We start from the raw sequence: 20,246 nt of genomic DNA on the forward strand, positions 1-20,246 counted from the left end.
CGCTGTTACCATCGAGATGTAGCGGAAGTGCGGGAGCGGCCTCGCTGCATTTCCGGGGCGCTCGAGATCCGCGGCCGGAATCGGCTGCTTCCCACTTCCTCATTTCCGGCGGACGGGCGCCTGCTCTCCGTGCGTCACTTCCGGTCGGAAGATGGCGGCGCGCGCGTTGCTGAGGCGCGGGGGACAGCGCGGGCCTGCTGGTCAGTGCGGGGGGGCGCGGGGGGGGCCCAACTGCGAAGCGGGGCCCGGGCCTGTCTCTGCCTAAGTCGCGTTCCAGCGAGTCCCCCCCCTGGGTAGATCGCCCCGGGGGGGGGGCGGGGGAACCCTGAGAGAGGAGGGGTGGGAAGGGGGGTTCTGGGGGGGGTGGGGGGGGCGGGGGGCAGTGGGGGGGCGGGGGAACCCTGAGAGAGGAGGGGTGGGAAGGGATTGTGCATGTGGCAGGAGTCAGGTGGTGGTGGAAAGGGGGGTTCTGGGGGGGGCGGGGGGCAGTGGGGGGGCGGAGGAACCCTGAGAGAGGAGGGGTGGGAAGGGATTGTGCATGTGGCAGGAGTCAGGTGGTGGTGGAAAGGGGGGTTCTGGGGGGGGCGGGGGGGGGGGGGGCAGTGGGGGGGCGGAGGAACCCTGAGAGAGGAGGGGTGGGAAGGGATTGTGCATGTGGCAGGAGTCAGGTGGTGGTGGAAAGGGGGGTTCTGGGGGGGGGGCGGGGGGCAGTGGGGGGGCGGAGGAACCCTGAGAGAGGAGGGGTGGGAAGGGATTGTGCATGTGGCAGGAGTCAGGTGGTGGTGGAAAGGGGGGTTCTGGGGGGGGGGGGGGCGGGGGGCAGTGGGGGGGCGGGGGGAGGAACCCTGAGAGAGGAGGGGTGGGAAGGGATTGTGCATGTGGCAGGAGTCAGGTGGTGGTGGAAAGGGGGGTTCTGGGGGGGGCGGGGGAGCTGGGGAGGGGGGTGGGGGGGGGGGGGCGGAGGAACCCTGAGAGAGGAGGGGTGGGAAGGGATTGTGCATGTGGCAGGAGTCAGGTAGTGGTGGAAAGGGGGGTTCTGGGCAGCTGGCAGAGGAGGGGAGCAGAGATGCTGCAAGCGGAGGGGGGGTGGCGTCTGGGCTGGGGGTTAGTGGGGGCAGGGGAAAGAGTAGCCTGTAAGGGGGAGGGGGCAGAACAGGCTGGCCCAGGGTTCTGAGAGGAGGGATTCTGGGGTGCTGACACCCATTGAAGAAGATCCTGGGGAGCTGGTGTGGGGTTGAAAGGGAGGGGTGGAGTTTTGCAGGAGGGAGTGAAATAGGGTCATGAGGGTTGTGGGAAGAGAGTGACTGATACTGGGGTAGAGACAGCTGGGGTCAGCTACTCTGGGGGAGGGCTTCCCCTGCACAGTAGTTGGTAGGAGACACTCTTGGGCTAGGCAGGAGAGAGGATTGAATGGCCACAGCCGGTGTGAATTCCTGTTGACCAGATGAGCCTCCGTGCTGCTGTGAGATGGGGGCTATGACTGAACAGTGCCAGAGGGTCATATCAGCTTTTCTCTGGATCTCTTACAGGCCTCCGGGGCTGCCTGTCCAGCTACCTGCTGGGCGTCTTGGGGACGGTAAGGAGCCACCAATCTGGGAGGGACTGGGGATATGGCGAGGACTGGCGTATGTGCAGGCAGGCTCCTGCTATCCAATGGGGTGCTTGGGGCTGTGGCCACGGAAGCAGAAGACTGGCTGTGAGGAGGGGTGTGGAGCTGCAGGGGCATTGTGTTGGGTGAGGTGGATGAGTTATGGGTTAGAGGCTAGGGGCATGGGGCACAGCAAATGAGGTAGGGGTTGGGGAACTGCGGTGTGCGGAGCCTAGCAGGATTGGGCTTGTAAAGTGCTAGTGGGGGTGGGCTGGCAGGGTTGTGTGCTGGGAGCTGCAGTGCGGTGGTGGTAACCATGCTGGAATGGCTGGGGAAGGAGTGGGTGGAAATGAGGAGCCTGATGGGATGGCTGGGTAGGAATGTAGTGGTATCGGGGGTGGGGTGACTGGGTAGGAATGTAGGGGTATCGGGGGTGGGGTGACTGGGTAGGGATGTAGGGGTATCGGGGGTGGGGTGACTGGGTAGGGATGTGGGGGCTATCGGGTGGGGTTGAAGCCTGGTTTGGGGATGAGATGTGGGGGGTGGAACCCAGGTGGGATCCGTGGGTTGATGGGGGCATGGGGATGTACTCATGCCAAGGCTCCTTGTGCTCCTAGGTGTCCCTGCCCAGACCTACCCCGCACCTCTGTCCCCTCCTGCTGCGCAGCTTTGCTGTCGAGGCCAAGAAGACCTACGTGCGGGACAAACCCCACGTCAACGTGGGCACCATTGGGCACGTGGACCACGGCAAGACCACCCTGACGGCTGCCATCACCAAGAGTGAGTGGGGGGGGTTCTGGGTGGGGAGTTGGGTGGCCAGGGGTTTCCTATGCCCCTGGCCCCATTGATTGCATTAAGAGGCTCCTGGCCAGGAGCAGACTCCGTCGTGCTGGGCTTTGCCCAGGCCCAAGGGTGACTCCTGTCCCAGGGGCTCCCAGGCTGAACAGGTGACTGTGCACGCAGGAGCCAAGTGGAGAGGACTGGCCCAAGGTCGTAGAAGTCATTGGTGAGCTAGGCATTGAACCCAGCCCTCCCTGCTGGGACACACTGGCTCTCCTCCCAGAGAAGGATCGAACCCAGGCACCCTGGCTCTCAAGCCCCCTCCCCTAGCCAGCTGGTTACTCACCCCCCTCTTTCTGCCCCCGCCTCCAGTCCTGGCTGAGGCTGGAGATACCAAGTTCAAGAAGTATGAAGAGATTGACAACGCACCAGAGGAGAAGGCTCGTGGCATCACCATCAACGCCTCCCACGTGGAGTATGCTACGGCCAACCGGCACTATGCCCATACCGACTGCCCCGGCCACGCTGACTACGTGAAGGTGAGGGCTGGGGGCTGCTTGTGAGACCTCCAAGGCTATGGAGTCATGGTACTGCTGGGCAGCCTGGCTGCTGCCTTGAGGGCACGCTTCCCAGAACTCTGCTTTCTTCACCACTCCCTGAATGTGCCCCTTTGAGACACTCCTCCATCCGCACATGCACACCCCCACACTCCCGTTGGCTGGGCAAGGGGCAGGGAGCAGGCAAGCAATGGGGCTGGCTAGAAGCAGTGAGGAGGCAGGCGGTGGTGGTTACACTCTTCCCCTGCTGTGGCCTGGGACTGCATGTCACCCTGAGGAGTTCACCACCAGGCGTGGGGCAGCAATAGCGCATTCCCTTGCCCCATACGTGGCCTGAGTGCTGCCATCCCTTTCTTCCAGAACATGATCACTGGCACCGCTCCCTTAGACGGCTGCATTCTTGTGGTGGCGGCAACTGATGGCCAGATGCCACAGACCCGAGAGCACTTGCTGCTGGCCAAACAGGTGAGAGGGCTGGTGGGCTCTTCCTTGCATAGTCAGTCCCTGGGGGTGTGGATTTCCCTTCAAGGACCCTCAGCACGTCTCGTCTCCTAGCCTCATGCCGTGTTTCAGTAACAGCAAAACTCCCTCGCTCTCCGTGGAAGACTCGCATGGACTAGCCTCCAGGGTACTGCTGTTGATACCTCACGAGGCAGACTTGTACAAAGCACGCCCTACTCCTACCCCAGGGGTCCCTGGGCATGGGCTGCAAGTGGGGGCATCCCCCAGGGCCCAACTGGCATGACCCTCACCCTGTTGCCCCCTCAGATCGGGGTGCAGCACATCGTGGTGTACGTCAACAAGGCAGACGTGGTGGAGGACCAGGAGATGCTGGAGCTGGTGGAGCTGGAGATCCGGGAACTGCTCTCAGAGTTTGGCTATGATGGGGAGAAGACTCCTGTCATCGTGGGCTCTGCCCTCTGTGCCCTGGAGGTGAGTTCCCTTTGCCCTGGCAGTGCCTCACCCATCTGCTGCCTATGCTAATGCCCTCTTCTCCCCCTTCTAGCACCGCAACCCGGAGCTGGGCCTGAACTCCATCCTGAAGCTGCTGGACGCGGTTGACACGCACGTCCCACTGCCCACGCGGGAGCTGGACAAGCCGTTCCTGCTGCCCATTGAATCCATCTACTCCATCCCGGGTAAGGCGGGTCCCTGCTCCACGCCCTTCTAGGGACCCCTCCCCAGAACGCTGTGGCACTAACCCTGTGCCCTTGCAGGGCGTGGGACTGTGGTGACGGGGACGCTGGAGCGTGGCATTGTCAGGAAGGGGGATGAGTGTGAGTTTTTGGGGCACAACCGCAACCTGCGCTCTGTGGTAACAGGTAGGAGGTGCTGCTAATGGAACCCCTCCCCTGCTCCCTCTGGGGGCTGGGGACCCCTGCTCACCCCATCCCTCCCCCACAGGCATTGAGATGTTCCACCAGAGCCTGGAGCGGGCAGAGGCTGGAGACAATCTGGGTGCGCTGGTGCGGGGGCTGAAGCGGGAAGATGTGCGGCGTGGCATGGTGATGTGCAAGCCCGGCTCCATTAAGCCCCATCAGAAGATCCAGGCCCAGGTGGGGGAGTGACAGGGGCTGGGAGGGGCAGGGGAGGTGGGCTGCTGGGCTGTAACTCTCCTCTCTCCACTCCCCAGGTGTATATCCTCAGCAAGGAGGAGGGTGGACGGCACAAGCCTTTCTTCTCTAACTACACGCCTGTCATGTTCTCCCTCACGTGGGACATGGCCTGTCGGGTCACTGTCCCCCCCGAAAAGGTATGGAGCCCCCCACCCTGGGCTCACTGCAGGGACAGGACCTGGCTCCTTAGTGGTGCCCATCCCCTGCTCTCACTCTCCCACTGCAGGAGATGGTGATGCCTGGTGAGGACACAGCCCTGACCCTCACACTGCGGCAGCCCATGGTGCTGGAGGAGGGACAGCGCTTCACGCTGCGGGACACCAACCGCACCATTGGCACAGGCGTGGTCACCAAGACACTGGAGGTGGATCTGGATGATGTGAAGGGCTGGGCGTAAAGGCTGGGCTGGACCAGCGCTGCAAATAGAGGGAGGCAGCTAGTTCTGCCCATGTCCCATGCTGGGGAGGGAGGAAAGAGCCTGGCTAGGACTGCTGCCCCAGGCTGGCTCATGTTCACCTAGAGCTGCTCCGCTGGGAGTGTCCTGCCCACAGCCCTCTCCAGTGGGGGGGGGGGGGGGGGAGCAGGGCCTGTGGCTTGCTGCTCCTCCTGTTCATTTCTGTTGTTAATAAAGGTGTGGAATCATGGCTGGGTTGCATCTTGTTCTTGGGCGGGAAGAGGGACAGCCAGAGCGCAGCCTAGGCCCCTGCCTTTGGCATGCCAGAGACTCACCTCAACACCAACCATGGAGTTAGTTTAAAATTTTATTTTATTTTTTTTCACTTTTTAAATATTTTTATGTAATAAAAAGTCCACGTTCCTCAGTCTGGTCTGCTCCTGTGCTCAAGTTACTAGGGGAGGGAGCCCAACACTCTGTTTAACAGCCCGATTGGAGTTATAAATAATAGAAAAGAAACCCTTGGCGGCTCCAGGAGCCGGGGGCAGGTGGCACTCGCCACGGCGCAGTCTGCAACTCAACAAAAGAAGGTGCTGGGTAAAGCCCCACCCCCAGCCGTGGCTCCCCAAGGGGATTCCACTGCAAGGCCCGGCGGCCAGGCCGGTGCGCACACGAGGGGCAAGGAGCAAACCGGATCCCGGCAGGGGGAGTTCAGTTCACAGTCAGGAATCGAGGCTTCAGTTTCCAGGGGGGTGGAATGGGAGCTGCTGGGATGGGTGAGACTGAACTAGAAAGAGAGCAGAGATGGTTAGTGAGCAAAGCAGGACTGGACTCCCTGCAAGGAGACAGGGCTGCAGCCTGATGACCCCCTCCCCCAAACCAGGCCATTCCAGCCTGCTCTTGCACCTCCCCCCCCCCACGGGGCCTGCCCTGGGCTTAAGGCAAGTGGGGGAAGAGAAGCACAGTGCACCATGAACATGCCCAACCCTCCCTGCTGCACCACCAGCACCCGAGCCATGTGACACCTGGCCAGCCAGCTGCACCTTACACCCATGGAGGGATTCCTCTGGTACCAGTCTGGCCCAGCGCACACACCCGCCACTGACCTTGATGGTGTCCTATATAGGTGTATGGAGATGGTGTGGAGGCCGAGAGGGTGGGCACCCCGCTCTGTGGCACGCCGCCTTGGGGGGGCCCCCCATGGGTCTGCGGGGGGTGGAGCAGCATGACCTGGGGAGGGTGAGGCGCCCCAGGGTGGGGGGGTGGTGCTCCTGTTATTCCAGTCTGGACATGGGCCTGTGGGAGAGAGCAGGCAAGTGTTGGTGGGTGGGGCCAGCGCAGTGGCCATACCCACAGCTCAGTTGCCTCCTACCTACCTGGGTGACGTGGGCCATGTTGGTGTAGCTGTGCTGCAGCTGCTGGTGGGCGTGGATGGCGTAGACAGCCTGCTGTGGGAAGCTGTTCTGGGGGGACTGGGCGTTGGGCCCCGGCGTGAGGGAGGGCGGCGTGGCTGTCAGCGTGGCTGTGTGGTACAGGTTCTGCTGCTGCTGAGCACTGGCCAGGTGGGGCGGCTGCCCGGCCTGGTGCTATGCCAGGACATAGGAACACAGTGAGCACGGACAGGGGAGCTCACCCACTACCCTCCTCCTCAGCCCTGGGGGAGCACCCTCTCACCTGCACAGGGCTAGGGGCAGCGTGCTGGGCCTGCTGTTGGCTCCCTGTCGGAGTGGTGGCTGGCTGGGGCTGGTGGGGGTGCAGCTGTGTCGCATGGTGAGGGTAGGACTGATGAACTGTAGCTAGAGGGAGACACACACCCCCATCAGTCCCCTAAGCAGAACAGATCCCAGCTCTGGAGGGTCCCAGCCCCCAGCATGCAGACTCACCATAGAGTGTCTGGGGCGTGGGCTGCTCTGTAGGCTGGTACTGGGGTGTGGAGGAGGACACGATGGCCTGGGGGTGGCTGCCGGATGTCATCATGCGGGGGTTGCTCTGCAGCATCGGAGCAAACACAGGCTGCAAGGGAAGAGCCGTGCCCCATGGCTGTTAGAGGGACCATCCCTGCACACTCACTGCCCAACTCCGCCCTGTGACCCTTACCTGAGAGGGGTAGTGAGCCATGGGCTGCATCAGGGTGGGCTGCCCTGTGAACTGCTGGGGATTATAGGAAATGTAGGAGGAGTAGGGCGTAGCTGCAACCAGCGGGGGGCCTGCCGCCGCCGCCGCCTGCATTATGGGGGGCGCAGATGTTGGCTGATGCTGATCGGAGCGCTGGGGCGGGAGGGAACCTGTGGAAAAGGAGCCAGCAGCTCAGAAGTGACCCCAGAAGCCCCCAGGCCACATGGTGAGGGACCCGCCTCCCACAGTAATACAGCAGCTCCCCGTCAATCCCTGCTGCCTCCCATCCCACTCCTGCCCCATTGGTCTAGCCAGCAGGGAGGGGAGCTCTGCCCATGGTTTAGACAGCCCCTCCATCGCAGGTCGGGCGGCAGCTGGAATGTGCCCCCCAGGAAATGCCAGGCTCACCTTTGGCCCCTCGGTACTTGCCCTGCTGGCCAGGCACAGAGCTGGAGACAGGATACGGGTACATCTGGGGGGCCTGCAATGAGAGGGGCACAGCAGGGGGTCATCGGAGAACAAGCAGAGCTGCTGTCTTCCTTCCCCACGCAGGGCCCAGCTCCCCCAGTCACATTTACCCAACTTCTGCAGTCCTTCCCAGTGTGCTCCCGCCCCCGGCAGCCCTCTCCTCCCCTTCTGCACAGGGCCTGCCCAGCCCGCTCCCCCATTTTCCTCTGACCTGGACCGCAGGGCTCATGTGGATCTGAGGTATGTAGGAGATGTACTGGGGGCTGTACATGCCGGTCTGTCCAGCCGTGATCACTGGGATGGAGGGAGTGGAATGGGCACGAGGGCCCGGTGAGGTGGGGGTGCTGGTCGATTTGTTCTGGAAGCAGAGAGAGAGCAGATGAGCATGGAGCCTGGCCACACCCCCAGCAATGAGGCCAGCAGCGGCTGGAGCCAATGGAGGGGCTGGCACTCACCACAGACAACAGTGGTTTTGAGGGGTTGAACTCCTTGGCATTGGGATTCAGAGTCGATTTCTTCACCTGCCTGAAAGCAAGGCAGGACAGACAGGTTAAAACCCTGAAGAGCCTTTGGCTTCCGCTCAGGCACCCTACCATGCCCCCAACCTCCTCCCCAGTGCCAACACAGCAGACTCACTCAGACACAGGCCCTTCCTCTTTGTCCTCGGGCTCGCCCTTCCCCGGGGGACTGGCCAGCTGCTGCTCAGCCCCCTCACAAAGCCCCTTCTCCTCTTTGCCACTCTCCGGCAGCAACTCCAGGCTGGTCCCACTGGGCTTCGGCACCATGCTGATGGCGGGCGCCTCCTCGGGCCCCTCGCAGATCCCCGGCTCCAGGGCCTTGTCCTTGCCCTCCAGAGGCTCCTTAGGCCTGGCACTGAAAGACTCCAGGCTGGCCTCTGGAGAGCCACTCGGCTGGAGCTGTGGGGAAGCCAGATGCCAGAGGTGAGCCCAGCCCAGACACACCCATCTCTCTTGGTTTCCTTGCTGCTGCCAGGCCTCACCTTGAACTGGGCCCCAAACTTGCGCAGCTCCTCCAGCTGGGTCCGCTTCTGCTCACTCTGCAGCCCTGCTGTGGGAACAGCCCTGGGTGAGAGGCCAGCTGAGGGGCTGCTACAGCCTCAGACACTGGGCAACCTCTACCTCCTGCCCCCAAGCCCCTGAACCTGGCTTGCTCCCACGGAGGGCGCAGGCCCCCTCAGGACACACCACAGGGTAGCTAGTGCTGGCTCCCAGACACACACACCTTTGCTGGCTGACTTGCTGAGCTCACAGGGCCCCGTCACTTCCAAGGTTCTGCCAGGGTCTTTAGCCGCAGATGTGGGAACATCTTTCCCTGGGGGGAGAGGAGAGAAGGGAAATTCCTCAAGGCATGAGCACTGCCCTGCCACAGCTCCAAGGCCCCTCTAATCTGTTGCCACAAGTCCCCAGAAGCCCCACGCTGCTCCCTGGGCCTTACCCTCCATAGCAGTGGCTGGTGCAGGGGCTGCTACTTTGGGAGAAGGGGGATTTGGGGAAACACTTGATTCCAGACCACTTCTGGCCTCTGAGGGGGACGCAGGCGCTGCTGGGACAGCCGATCCCACTGGAGCTTCTTGGGAAGACAGCGGAGTGGCTGAGGCAGACTTGGGAGAGCGAGGAGAGTACATGCGGCCCACTGCAGGGAGAAAGGGAACTCTGGTGAGAGACTGGTGAAGATGTGGGTCCTAACCCTCCCTCCCTCCCTCAGGGGGACAGCCACACAGACTAGGGCTCTCGGGCATTACAAGCCCCCTCTTGGCGCCCTGCAGGCTAACCCTTCCTGCTCATGGGCTCCTCGTCAGAGCAGACTGGAGGCCCTGCCGCCCACCTGCTGGGGGAGCTGCTGAGACCTCTACCGGGCGGCTTGATGGGGAAGGCATGGTCTTGGCACCCCGGATGGGACGCTGGGACTTTGGAGACATTCGAGAGGGCCCTGGAAAGCAAGCAAGCACAGGAAGGGGTTACAGGACAGGTGCAGCAGCTTGGACAGTCGCTGGCCTCCCAGAACTCCAGGCTGGAAGGCCCTGGAAACCAGCCTCAGGCTCTGTTAGCGCCAGAGCCAGGAAGCCTCTCAGCTCTCACCTCCATTGATCCCTCGCTGCTCCGGGACAGGGCTAGAGTTGCTGTCTGGATGGTGCGTGCTGCCACGGGGAGGTAGGGACCCCACCCCTGGTCTCCCGCCCCGGGAGCTGCTGCACCGGACACCTCCTCGCGAGCCCTCTCTGACGCGCTGTGGCAGCGGGACATACTTGCTCTCCCTGCAGACACAGATGGAACAGGGGGTTAACACTGGCCCCCATGGCCTCCTTACCCCAGCCCCAGGCATCCCTCTCTCACCTGGAGGCCAAGCTGGGGCTGTCTCTGCCGGACACCTGCCTCTGCACAGAGCTGTGCTTCTCCTCTTCCGTCCGGCCATCATCATTCTCCATGGCAATGCGCAGGCGGTACTGGGGACTTGACTCAATTTCCCGGGCCAGCTGGGCTGCCCGGGCCTCCCGCTGCCGGAACTCCTCCGTGTTATCCTTCTCCAGAGGGACGCTAGGACAGGAACAGACAGGCCTCAGGGTCAGCACAGGACACCGCTGTGGCTCCGAGCTGTCTGAAGCCTTCCCATTGCTGCTCTGGTCTCTGCTGGAGGGAGCCTGTTTCTGGAAATGATGCGCCCATCGGAGCAGGGGGAAGTCCCCTTGCACACTGGCAATGGAAAAAGCAAGCTCCCTGCTTGGTGTGATTAGCACTGCTGCAGCTGGGGAGGAAGCAGCGCTTCGGGAGCAGAGGACAGCCCCAGCAAGGGCAGCATGTCAGTGTCCCAGGGCAATTTGGAACTGACGAGTGACAGGCTTTACACAATGAAAAGCAAGTGCGAGCAAGGAGCTGCTTCCACCAAGAATCACACGTGTACGTGTTCTGTGCGTGTGCGCTGGAGAGCCGCACCCTGCCATGCGCAGCTGCACAGTGAGCAAGGCTGGGCTCCTCAGGGCCACGCACACGAACCCTGGGCTGCTCTGGTTTGCTTCCCAAACAGCTGACAGGAACGACATCCACTCCAGAAGAAGGCAGTTAGAAAAGCTATAGTTCCAACTTCCACATCTACTCCCAGCTTGCCCTCCACACCTATCCCAGGTCCTCCAACCTGAGCCACCCCTGCCACCACACACCCCGCCCCTGCTCATGTGTGTGGGTTTAAAGCTGCCTTCTCTCTCCCCCTCTGCTATGAGAGCAACCCACAAGGGCAAAGAAAACAGAGTGATTTCCAGGGCAGTGGTTCTCCAGCCCTGGCCCAAAGGGTGCAGCTTCTGTGGCATCCTTAGGGCCGTAGAGGTAACGTGTATACCGTGTGGCTGCAGCTCACAACACACAGGAAGCATGTGTGGCACCCAACGGTAAGTATGTTGAGAATCACTGGCCCATGGAAGCAGGAAGATGGACTAGACAAATCCCCACAGAAAATGGGGAAAAGGGTAATTTTTGTACAGGACAAGAATGAACAAAATCATTCCAACAGCAGAGCGACTCTAAAGAAAGCCAGCCTGAACTTGAACTTGGCTCTCCTCGCTGCCGAGAGCTGCACGTTCCTTCAGCGCAGTGGGGTGTGATACGGCCATTCTCCTCCGAAGGAGCAACCCCTCGGACACGTGTAGCCTGACCCGAGAGTCGCTCGAGAGCACGCCCAGGCCCACACTCACGTGTAGGATGACAAACTGCTGTCATAAGTTGTCTTCACTCCATAGTTTTCTTCATTAAACTTGAACATCTCATTGGGGTCCCAGCCATTAGACTGCAACAAGGACAAGTGTGAGAGATGGGCTCTGCAGCCCGCAGCCGCGGAAGGGATGTGGGTAGCCAAGCCCTCTCTCCAGGCCCAGGATCCAAGCAGCAGGGTTCTTACCATGTCAGACTCTAGGTCGTAGTCGTCGCTGTTGCTGTCACCCCCTTCCCAGCGCTGCAGCACCTTCTCTTTGTGCTCCCCATTCACCTTGGAATTCATGGCGATGGCTGAGTCCGTAAACTTGTCTAGGAGCAGACAATGGGCTGTAAGGTCTGCACCCTGCGGGGCAACCCCCCAACTCCGCACCAAGCAGGGACAGGCCCCGACCAAGGGCCAACGTTACCTTTTGTGGCATAATTGAAATCGACGTTGCGGAAATGCACCAGCATGACATCCGTGGGCTTGAAGACCATGGTGTCCACAATGTCCTCCCGCTTAGGTCCTGCCAGCTGATCCTGGGTCTTCCTGTGCACTGCATCCACTGCCAGCTCAAACTACAAACAGCAACGGTTACTGCATGCTGTGCCCTGCCTCGAGAGCCAGGCCTCCTCCACCACTGCCACGGGGACCTCGCATGCCCACTGCAGAGCTCAGAGGCGCTGCCCCTGCCTTGAGAGCCACGGGGACCTCGCATGCCCACTGCAGAGCTCAGAGGCACTGCCCCTGCCTCAAGAGCCACGGGGACCCCGCATGCCCACTGCAGAGCTCAGAGGCGCTGCCCCTGCCTCGAGAGCCACGGGGACCCCGCATGCCCACTGCAGAGCTCAGAGGCGCTGCCCCTGCCTCGAGAGCCACGGGGACCCCGCATGCCCACTGCAGAGCTCAGAGGCGCTGCCCCTGCCTTGAGAGCCACGGGGACCCCGCATGCCCACTGCAGAGCTCAGAGGCGCTGCCCCTGCCTCGAGAGCCACGGGGACCCCGCATGCCCACTGCAGAGCTCAGAGGCGCTGCCCCTGCCTTGAGAGCCACGGGGAACCCACACGCCCACTGCAGAGCTCAGAGGCGCTGCCCCTGCCCCGCCATTACCAAGGGGGACCCCGCATGCCCACTGCAGAGCTCAGAGGCGCTGCTCCTCCCCCACCACTGCCAAGGGGGACCCCACACATCCTCTGCAGAGCTCAGAGGCGCTGCCCTGCCCCAAATACCAACTTGCTGCTGTCCAAAGGACTGGCCATCCATGCTAACAGCTGCCATTTCTACCCCCTGTAACATTTACCTTAGAGCTGAGGGTTTTAAAAATCCCCTCAAAGGTGCTGCCATTTTTCACCTTCACATCACACGTGGAGCCCTGGGGACAGAGCCAGAGATTAGCGTTGGCTGGGGAAGCACAAGCCAGAGGGTCCAGGGTCCCCTCCCCAGAGCACAATCTGCCTCCCACCACTCCCAACCCCCATGCAGCTCCCAGAGTCGCCCTGCTCACCCTCCTGGGCTGGGAGAGAGGGGAGACCCAAAAGGGATCGCCAGGAAGCAACACACTGTGCCATGAGCACCTGGACTCACGGCTGCTCCTGGGTGCCCTTAGCTCAGCCAGCCCCACTTCGCTGGGGAAACACCAATGTGACCTATTGTGAATGCAAAAGCTGCCAAAGCCTGGGCTGCTTGCAGGGTGGGTGGGTGGGTGGGTGGGGATGAGGTGAAATCTTTGGCTGGGAAGCTCCCAGACCACCTCCAAGCAATTCTCTTTCTACAGCAGGGCATGCACAGCACCCAGTGCCCTCTCCCCAGTCCCACTGGGCACATAACGACCAGGCCTCCATGCTCTGGGGATGAACACATCCAACAGGCACAGCAGCAGCTGGCACTGACACCCAAACTGCAGTGCCAGCCTTCAGCTCCTTCTCCTTCCTGCCCCTGCCATCAACACGCCTGCTGATCCTTTCCTCTCCCCCCACAGGTCCAGTCCCCTGGGCCGAAAATACCCCACATTTCCCTCTCTTCCCTCCTTCCGCCCCCATGCCCCAGACTCCTCCCTCTCCACCCCACTCCCTGCTTCCCAACTCAAAGGCCATTGCTGGGAACCAGGAATTTCTGACAGAGGGGATAGCATGACCACCCTCCTCCCAAGCTAAACACTCCCCCTTTTCCCAAATTACAGCCTGCTTCTGAGTGCACCACGGTGAGCAACCCCTCAGCATTACAGCGGAACTGACAGCACTTACCACGACAGCCGTCAGGAAATGCAGCATTCGAGAATTGTTATAGACACCTTCAAATACCTGTCGTTAACACAGTAAGATGAGCCCATCAGCAAGGAGCAGTGAGCATCCCTCCTGCATTTCCCCGGCTTCCCCTAGATGCGCCACCCTCGGAGCCCGGGCTACCAGCAATCACCTCTGTGGTGCTATTGTTACAGGGCATGCTTGAGGTATGTCTCCAGGGCCAGCCACCTGCTGCTGTGCAGAGACGCAGGCTTAGGTCCTGAACGACCCCCACATTTTGGCACCCTGAGCTCATGCCAACCCCATCGGCACTGGCAGGCCCAGAGTGAGCCTGCCCCCTCTTTCCAGAAGGAGCCAATTAAAGAATTCACAGTTCTTAAGGCCAGAATGGTCCAGTCTGGCCTCCTGCATAACCCAAGCCAGAGAATCTCACCCAGCAACCCCAGCACATGGCCCAGTGAGAGGGAAGAGACAGCATTGCAGGGAAACCTCCTCCAAGGTGGATCTGAGAGAGAGACAGCTGGATGTCAGAGTCCCACTGGCGACTCTGTTCTCCCCACTAGTACGGCAACTCCCATGAGCCCTGCCTCACGCTCCACCTCCCAGCCCAGTCCTGCAGCACAGCTCTGCTGAGGTAGCGTCTGTTGCTGTGATAGTCAAAGCCGAAGAGCCATCTTCAGGGAGCCAGAGAACACGTCTGGCCTTGAGAAGAGTGCAGACTAAATCGGCTGTCATCAGGACCATGAACCTGAGGCATAACGTGCCTCTTTTAAAGCTGCTTCTCAGAGCAGAACACCCCCCAGGGATGAGAAGCCAGTGGGGATGCGGTAAGTGTTTCTAGCACACTAGGAGTGAAAGTGAGGGACCAATTTAAAAGCACAGGCACACTGGGGACTGAGGAAACAATGGGACCTTTCACCCCAATCTGGACCTGGGTTGGAGCAATACATTGCCTTAAGGGGTATCTGGGAAGGAGGTATGGGCCTTCCCCTTCCAGGGGACACTAGCTCCAATCTGGCCTCAGGAAAAGGAACTGGCAGGCTCAGGGGGTGAGGAACGGCACCATTTAAGAGTGTTGATTCTGATCTACCTCCAGGCGCCAGGGGAACTGGCTTGGCTCACTGAGGACCTTGTCATACTGATGTCCCTTCAGATCCAAGAGATGCTAGTGCTACCAACAATCAGCTATGAGCCATACACAGCCCCTGGGCCACAGGGTCAGAATGCTGGGGGCCCCATGCATCTCTAGCGCACATTTTTGGGAAACAGTGACACTTGCACTGGTACCATGATGCAGAAAGCAAGTCCAGCAGAAGCCCAGGGGAAGGAATGAATGGGGTCCAGTGCAAATTGTCCTCAGCCCAGGCCATGTTCTCAGGAAAGAGGAAGGGCCTGTCCAGCCACCCTGGCTGAGGCGGAAGAAAAGCAGCCCTTGATCAGGAAGTCAGTACCACAGACAGAGCTTGACAGCCTGGCTTGGCTGGGAGATCCTGTGACCAGTAGGAGGTTCCCCCTCCCCCCTTTAGAAAGAGCTTGAGGTACTTACTGGAGACTGGGGAGGCCCCTTCCCTGTGCTCTGCCCCCTGAAAACAAATCACAGAGAGTGCTGATTACAGAACTGCTATAGCCTCAGGCCCCACAGCCAGGCCCAGCCACTAGGCCGGGCTCACCAGGCCGATAGCCCGGACGAGAGATGTTAAATAGCGGCTAATTGATCTCATGAATTCTTATCAGTTACTTGACTATTCTATAGTCCCTGGGAGTGGGGCCAGCAGCCTGTGCACTCCGGCACCACTCCCAAGGAGCCCCCCGCCACTTCGCTGGTGCCAGGCAGGAACTGGTCTGCGAGGGGAGCCAGTATAAAAACCAGAGGCAGCAGGGTGCGGTGGCAGCAGCCCCTGTCCAGAGGAGGGGCTGAGCTTCCAGACCCAGCGCGAGCCAGAATTAAACTGGGCTGCCTGCCCACCCAGCTCCTAATACACTTTAAATGCAGAGCCGCAGCAGGGGTAGGTCCTGGATCTGTCACAATCCAGGACTGAGCCAGGCTGCTGGCCAGCCTGCTAAAAAAATGTACTGGCAAAGTGGGGGAGGAGGGAGGAATACACGTAATCAGTTAATCAACTACATTATTACATCCCAGGCCTGGACACCTGGGTCCTATCCCAGCTCTGGGTGGAAGTGGGGTCATGGAACTCAGATATGGGAGTTCAAGCCCAGATCTGGGTTGGAAGGAGCCTGGGAGCTTCTGGAAGGGGGGAAGGTTAGGAGCCTAGACACCTGGGATCTAGTCTGGCTCTGCTTGGGGAGTGGAGGGTAGGGGGCAGGGAGCCTATATGCCTGGGTTCTAGCTCATCTTTGGGAGGGGCAAGAGATGTAGGGTGGGCAAGGAGAGGGGACATGCTAGAAGCCTGGACACCAGGGTCCTGTCCCAGCTCAGGGTGGTGGCCAGAGAGAGTGGGAGGGGCTGCTGGGAGCCCATCCTGGCTCTGGAGAGGCAAGGGGGGAGGCCAGACACCTGAATTCCAGAGTGGGGGAGGTGGGGCTGGGAGACCAGAAGCCAGGGTTCATGGAGGGGGGATGTGTGTGTCCTGTCCGGGCTCTGTGGGGATGGGGGTGAGGGGCAACTAGGAGGCCAGATGCTTGGGTCCTAGAGTTTGGGAGGGACGACAGGGGCTGAAGGATGGGGTTGGGAGGCCAGACGCCTGGGTCCCATGGTGGGGTAAGGGCAGATGCTGGGTCCCATGGCTAGGGGGAAAGACACTGGGTTTCCATGGCTGGGGGGGAAGGGAGAGGGGCAGACACTGGGTTCCACAGCGGAGGGGAGGGGCGGATGCTGGCTTCCATGGCAGGAGGGAGGAGAGGGGGTGGATGCTGGGTCCCACGGCGGGGAAGGAGTGGATGCTGGGTTCTGTGGCTGGGGGGGGGGAAGGGACGGGGCGGATGCTGGGTCCCACGGCGGGGGAGGAGTGGACTCTGGGTTACGTGGCTGGGGGGGGAAGGGGTAGGGGCGGACGCTGGGTCCCACGGCGGGGAAGGAGTAGATGCTGGGTCCCGTGCCTGGGGGGTAAAAGGGGGAGGAGCGGAGGCTGGATCCCACGGCAAGGGAGCAGTGGACACTGGGTTCCGTGGCTGGGGGGGAGGGGCGGACGCTGGGTCCCATGGCGGGGGAGGAATGGATACTGGGTTCCGTGGCTGGGTCCCACAGCGGGGGAGGAGTGGACTCTGGGTTCCGTGGCTGGGGCGGGAAGGGGGAGGGGCGGAGGCTGGGTCCCACGACGGGGGAGGAGTGGACACTGGGTTCCGTGGCTGGGGGGGAGGGAGGGAGAGGAGCGGAGGCTGGGTCCCACGGCAGGGAAAAGGCGGACACTGAGTTCCCAGGATGGGACACTGGGTACCGTGGCTGGGGGAGAAGGGGCGGACAGTGGGTCCCATGGCAGAGGAGGAGTGGACACTGGGTTCCGTGGCTGGGGGGGAAGGGGGAGGGGCGGAGGCTGGGTCCCACGGCGGGGGAGGAGTGGACACTGGGTTCCGTGGCTGGGGGGGAAGGGGGAGGGGCGGAGGCTGGGTCCCACGGCAGGAGAGGAGCTGACGCTGGGTTCCGTGGCTGGGGGGAAGGGGGAGGGGCGGAGGCTGGGTCCCACGGCGGGGGAGGAGCTGACACTGGGTTCCGTGGCGGGGGGGAGGGGCGGACGCTGGGTCCCACGGCAGGAGAGGAGCTGACACTGGGTTCCGTGGCTGGGGGGGAAAGGGGGAGGGGCGGAGGCTGGGTCCCACGGCGGGGGAGGAGCTGACACTGGGTTCCGTGGCGGGGGGGGAGGGGCGGAGGCTGGGTCCCACGGCGGGGGAGGAGCTGACACTGGGTTCCGTGGCTGGGGGGGGGGGAAGGGGGAGGGGCGGAGGCTGGGTCCCACGGCGGGGGAGGAGCTGACACTGGGTTCCGTGGCGGGGGGGAGGGGCGGACGCTGGGTCCCACGGCAGGAGAGGAGCTGACACTGGGTTCCGTGGCTGGGAGGGGAAGGGGGAGGGGCGGAGGCTGGGTCCCACGGCGGGGGAGGAGCTGACACTGGGTTCCGTGGCTGGGGGGGAAGGGGGAGGGGCGGAGGCTGGGCCCCACGGCGGGGGAGGAGCTGACACTGGGTTCCGTGGCTGGGGGGGAAGGGGGAGGGGCGGAGGCTGGGTCCCACGGCGGGGGAGGAGCTGACACTGGGTTCCGTGGCTGGGGGGGAAGGGGGAGGGACGGAGGCTGGGTCCCACGGCGGGGGAGGAGCTGACACTGGGTTCCGTGGCGGGGGGGAGGGGCGGACGCTGGGTCCCACGGCGGGGGAGGAGCTGACACTGGGTTCCGTGGCTGGGGGGGAAAGGGGGAGGGGCGGAGGCTGGGTCCCACGGCGGTGGAGGAGCTGACACTGGGTTCCGTGGCGGGGGGGGGGGGAGGGGCGGACGCTGGGTCCCACGGCGGGGGAGGAGCTGACACTGGGTTCCGTGGCTGGGGGGGAAGGGGGAGGGGCGGAGGCTGGGTCCCACGGCGGGGGAGGAGCTGACACTGGGTTCCGTGGCTGGGGGGGAAGGGGGAGGGGCGGAGGCTGGGTCCCACGGCGGGGGAGGAGCTGACACTGGGTTCCGTGGCTGGGGGGGGAAGGGGGAGGGGCGGAGGCTGGGTCCCACGGCGGGGGAGGAGCTGACATTGGGTTCTGTGGCTGGGGGGGGGAAGGGGGAGGGGCGGAGGCTGGGTCCCACGGCGGGGGAGGAGCTGACACTGGGTTCCGTGGCTGGGAGGGGAAGGGGGAGGGGCGGACGCTGGGTCCCACGGCGGGGGAGGAGCTGACACTGGGTTCCGTGGCTGGGAGGGGAAGGGGGAGGGGCGGACGCTGGGTCCCACGGCGGGGGAGGAGCTGACAGTGGGTTCCGTGGCTGGGGGGGGAAGGGGGAGGGGCGGAGGCTGGGTCCCACGGCGGGGGAGGAGCTGACAGTGGGTTCCGTGGCTGGGGGGGAAGGGGGAGGGGCGGAGGCTGGGTCCCACGGCGGGGGAGGAGCTGACACTGGGTTCCGTGGCTGGGGGGGAAGGGGGAGGGGCGGAGGCTGGGTCCCACGGCGGGGGAGGAGCTGACACTGGGTTCCGTGGCGGGGGGGAGGGGCGGACGCTGGGTCCCACGGCGGGGGAGGAGCTGACACTGGGTTCCGTGGCGGGGGGGAGGGGCGGACGCTGGGTCCCACGGCGGGGGAGGGGCCGGGGTCTCGCTCTCGCGCGCCGCTGGGCGGGGATTGGCTGTACAAACGACCAATCAGCGCCGCGCTCGCGCTGTTAGAGCCCCCCCCTCCCGCGACGCGCGCGCAGTGACGGGACCCTCGCTCCCTCCCAGCCCCCCCGCCGCGCACGAGGGCCCCGGCCCCGCCCCGCCGTTACCTGGTGCCGCCGCCTCCCCCGGTCGGGGCCGCGGCCCGGGCCGGCCCGGCGCTGGGGCTCAGGCTGCCGTTGGGGCTGGGGGCGCCGGGTGGCGGCGCCTTGCGGGCGGGCGGGGGCCCGGCCTGGGGCCCGGGGCCGCCCGGGGGGGGGGGCTGCGAGGGCAGCGGCTGCGGCTGCTTCAACATGGCGGCGCCGGCGCGGCCCCGGAGGAGTCCGGCGGGCGGGCGCGCGCGCGCGAGGCGGCTCGAGCGGCGGCGCGAGGCGGCGGCGGTTGGCGCGCGGGGCGGGGGGAGGGGCGCCGGCGGCCGGGCTGGAGCGCGCTGCGGCCTGGCTCCTTCCGCACAATGAGCCTGGCTGAGCCGAGAGCAGAAGGGCAGCGCGGCGGGGAAGCCAGCTCACTGCGCCTGCGCCGACGGCACCGCCAGCCGGGCACCTCCGCACCGCGGTGATCAGTCGAACCACGTGATGACACGAGTGGAGAACTTTTTGAGATTCTTCCGCCGGGTAAGAAGACCGTTGGTGGGCGTTGCGCATGCGTGGGAAGACGAAGCGTCCGAGGCGCTACGCGTTGGAGGGAACCTTCAGGCTGCTTTCTACTGCGCATGCGTAGAGCTGCACTCCCTCTGCGCGTGCGCCCCCCCCACCGAGCGTGTTATCCGCCGCACGCTAGCTGACCCTCGCTGCGCATGCGCGTCCTTGAGAGGGAACTTGCCGGAGGCGGGGAGGGGCAGAGAAAACTTAAAGCGCAAGCGCATCGGAATCCCTCCGCCAGGGGCGCCTTATAGAGTGGACAAAAATGAGTCCCGGCTCTTGCCCTGCGCAGCCTCAGCCCCCACCGTGACGTGTACACACCCTGTCCCCAGGGAGGGGACAGAGCTGGAGAGGAAGCAGGAGGGGGCGGAGCCGGGGACGGGGCGGAGGAGGGAGGAAGCAGGAGGGGGCGGAGCCGGGGAGGGGGAAGATGAGGGAGGAAGCAGGAGGGGGTGGAGCCAGGGGGGGTGGAGGAGGGAGGAAGCAGGAGGGGTGGAGTTGGAGAGGAGGCAGATGAAGGAGGAAGCAGGAGGGGGTGGAGCCGGGGAGGGAGCAGATGAGGGAGGAAGCAGGTGGGGTGGAGCCGGGGAGGGGGCAGAGGAGGGGGAAGCAGGAGGGGGTGGAATCGGGGAGGGGGCAGAGGAGGGTGGAAGCAGGAGGGGGTGGAGTTGGGGAGGGGGCGGAGGAGGGAGGAAGCAGGAGGGGGTGGAGCCGGGGAGGGGGAAGATGAGGGAGGAAGCAGGAGGGGGTGGAGCCGGGGAGGGAGCAGAGGAGGGAGGAAGCAGGAGGGGGTGGAGCCGGGGAGGGGGAAGATGAGGGAGGAAGCAGGAGGGGGTGGAGCCGGGAAG

The 20,246-nt window shown here is 63.5% G+C and overlaps 2 protein-coding genes across 9 annotated transcripts; one reads left to right on the top strand and one right to left on the bottom strand.

Annotated features, from left to right (window-relative positions):
• Positions 1-66: 66 nt before the first annotated feature.
• TUFM (Tu translation elongation factor, mitochondrial) lies at positions 67-5,185 on the top strand. The gene is made up of 11 exons (XM_075917752.2): positions 67-200; positions 1,530-1,576; positions 2,206-2,368; positions 2,741-2,907; positions 3,286-3,390; positions 3,694-3,858; positions 3,932-4,064; positions 4,143-4,247; positions 4,330-4,481; positions 4,559-4,678; positions 4,768-5,185. The coding sequence occupies exons 1-11, from the start codon at positions 152-154 to the stop codon at positions 4,936-4,938; spliced, it is 1,377 nt and encodes a 458-aa protein (XP_075773867.1). The 5' UTR covers positions 67-151; the 3' UTR covers positions 4,939-5,185.
• A 99-nt stretch (positions 5,186-5,284) lies between these two features.
• ATXN2L (ataxin 2 like) lies at positions 5,285-19,495 on the bottom strand. 8 transcript variants are annotated; one of them, XM_075917747.2, is made up of 24 exons: positions 18,868-19,490; positions 15,010-15,046; positions 13,897-13,968; positions 13,464-13,520; positions 12,521-12,592; positions 11,648-11,798; positions 11,425-11,549; positions 11,222-11,313; positions 9,873-10,073; positions 9,618-9,793; positions 9,364-9,468; positions 8,974-9,171; positions 8,761-8,850; positions 8,519-8,583; positions 8,155-8,435; positions 7,974-8,043; positions 7,730-7,876; positions 7,459-7,531; positions 7,033-7,220; positions 6,819-6,948; positions 6,610-6,731; positions 6,312-6,521; positions 6,042-6,231; positions 5,285-5,717 (listed from the first exon to the last, which is right to left on the bottom strand). In XM_075917747.2, exons 1-24 carry the CDS (start codon positions 19,050-19,052, stop codon positions 5,647-5,649), a joined length of 3,108 nt encoding a protein of 1,035 aa, XP_075773862.2. In that variant the 5' UTR covers positions 19,053-19,490; the 3' UTR covers positions 5,285-5,646. The 8 variants fall into 8 exon arrangements, with proteins under 8 accessions (XP_075773862.2, XP_075773861.2, XP_075773863.2 ...); XM_075917746.2 differs by having other exon boundaries at positions 8,519-8,586; XM_075917748.2 differs by having other exon boundaries at positions 5,285-5,722; positions 8,519-8,586; positions 18,868-19,489.
• Between the last annotated feature and the right edge of the window lie 751 nt (positions 19,496-20,246).

The sequence above is a fragment of the Pelodiscus sinensis genome, chromosome 5 (genome assembly GCF_052426305.1).
Source record: "Pelodiscus sinensis isolate ZL-2025 chromosome 5, ASM5242630v1, whole genome shotgun sequence".
Lineage (NCBI taxonomy): Eukaryota > Metazoa > Chordata > Testudines > Trionychidae > Pelodiscus > Pelodiscus sinensis.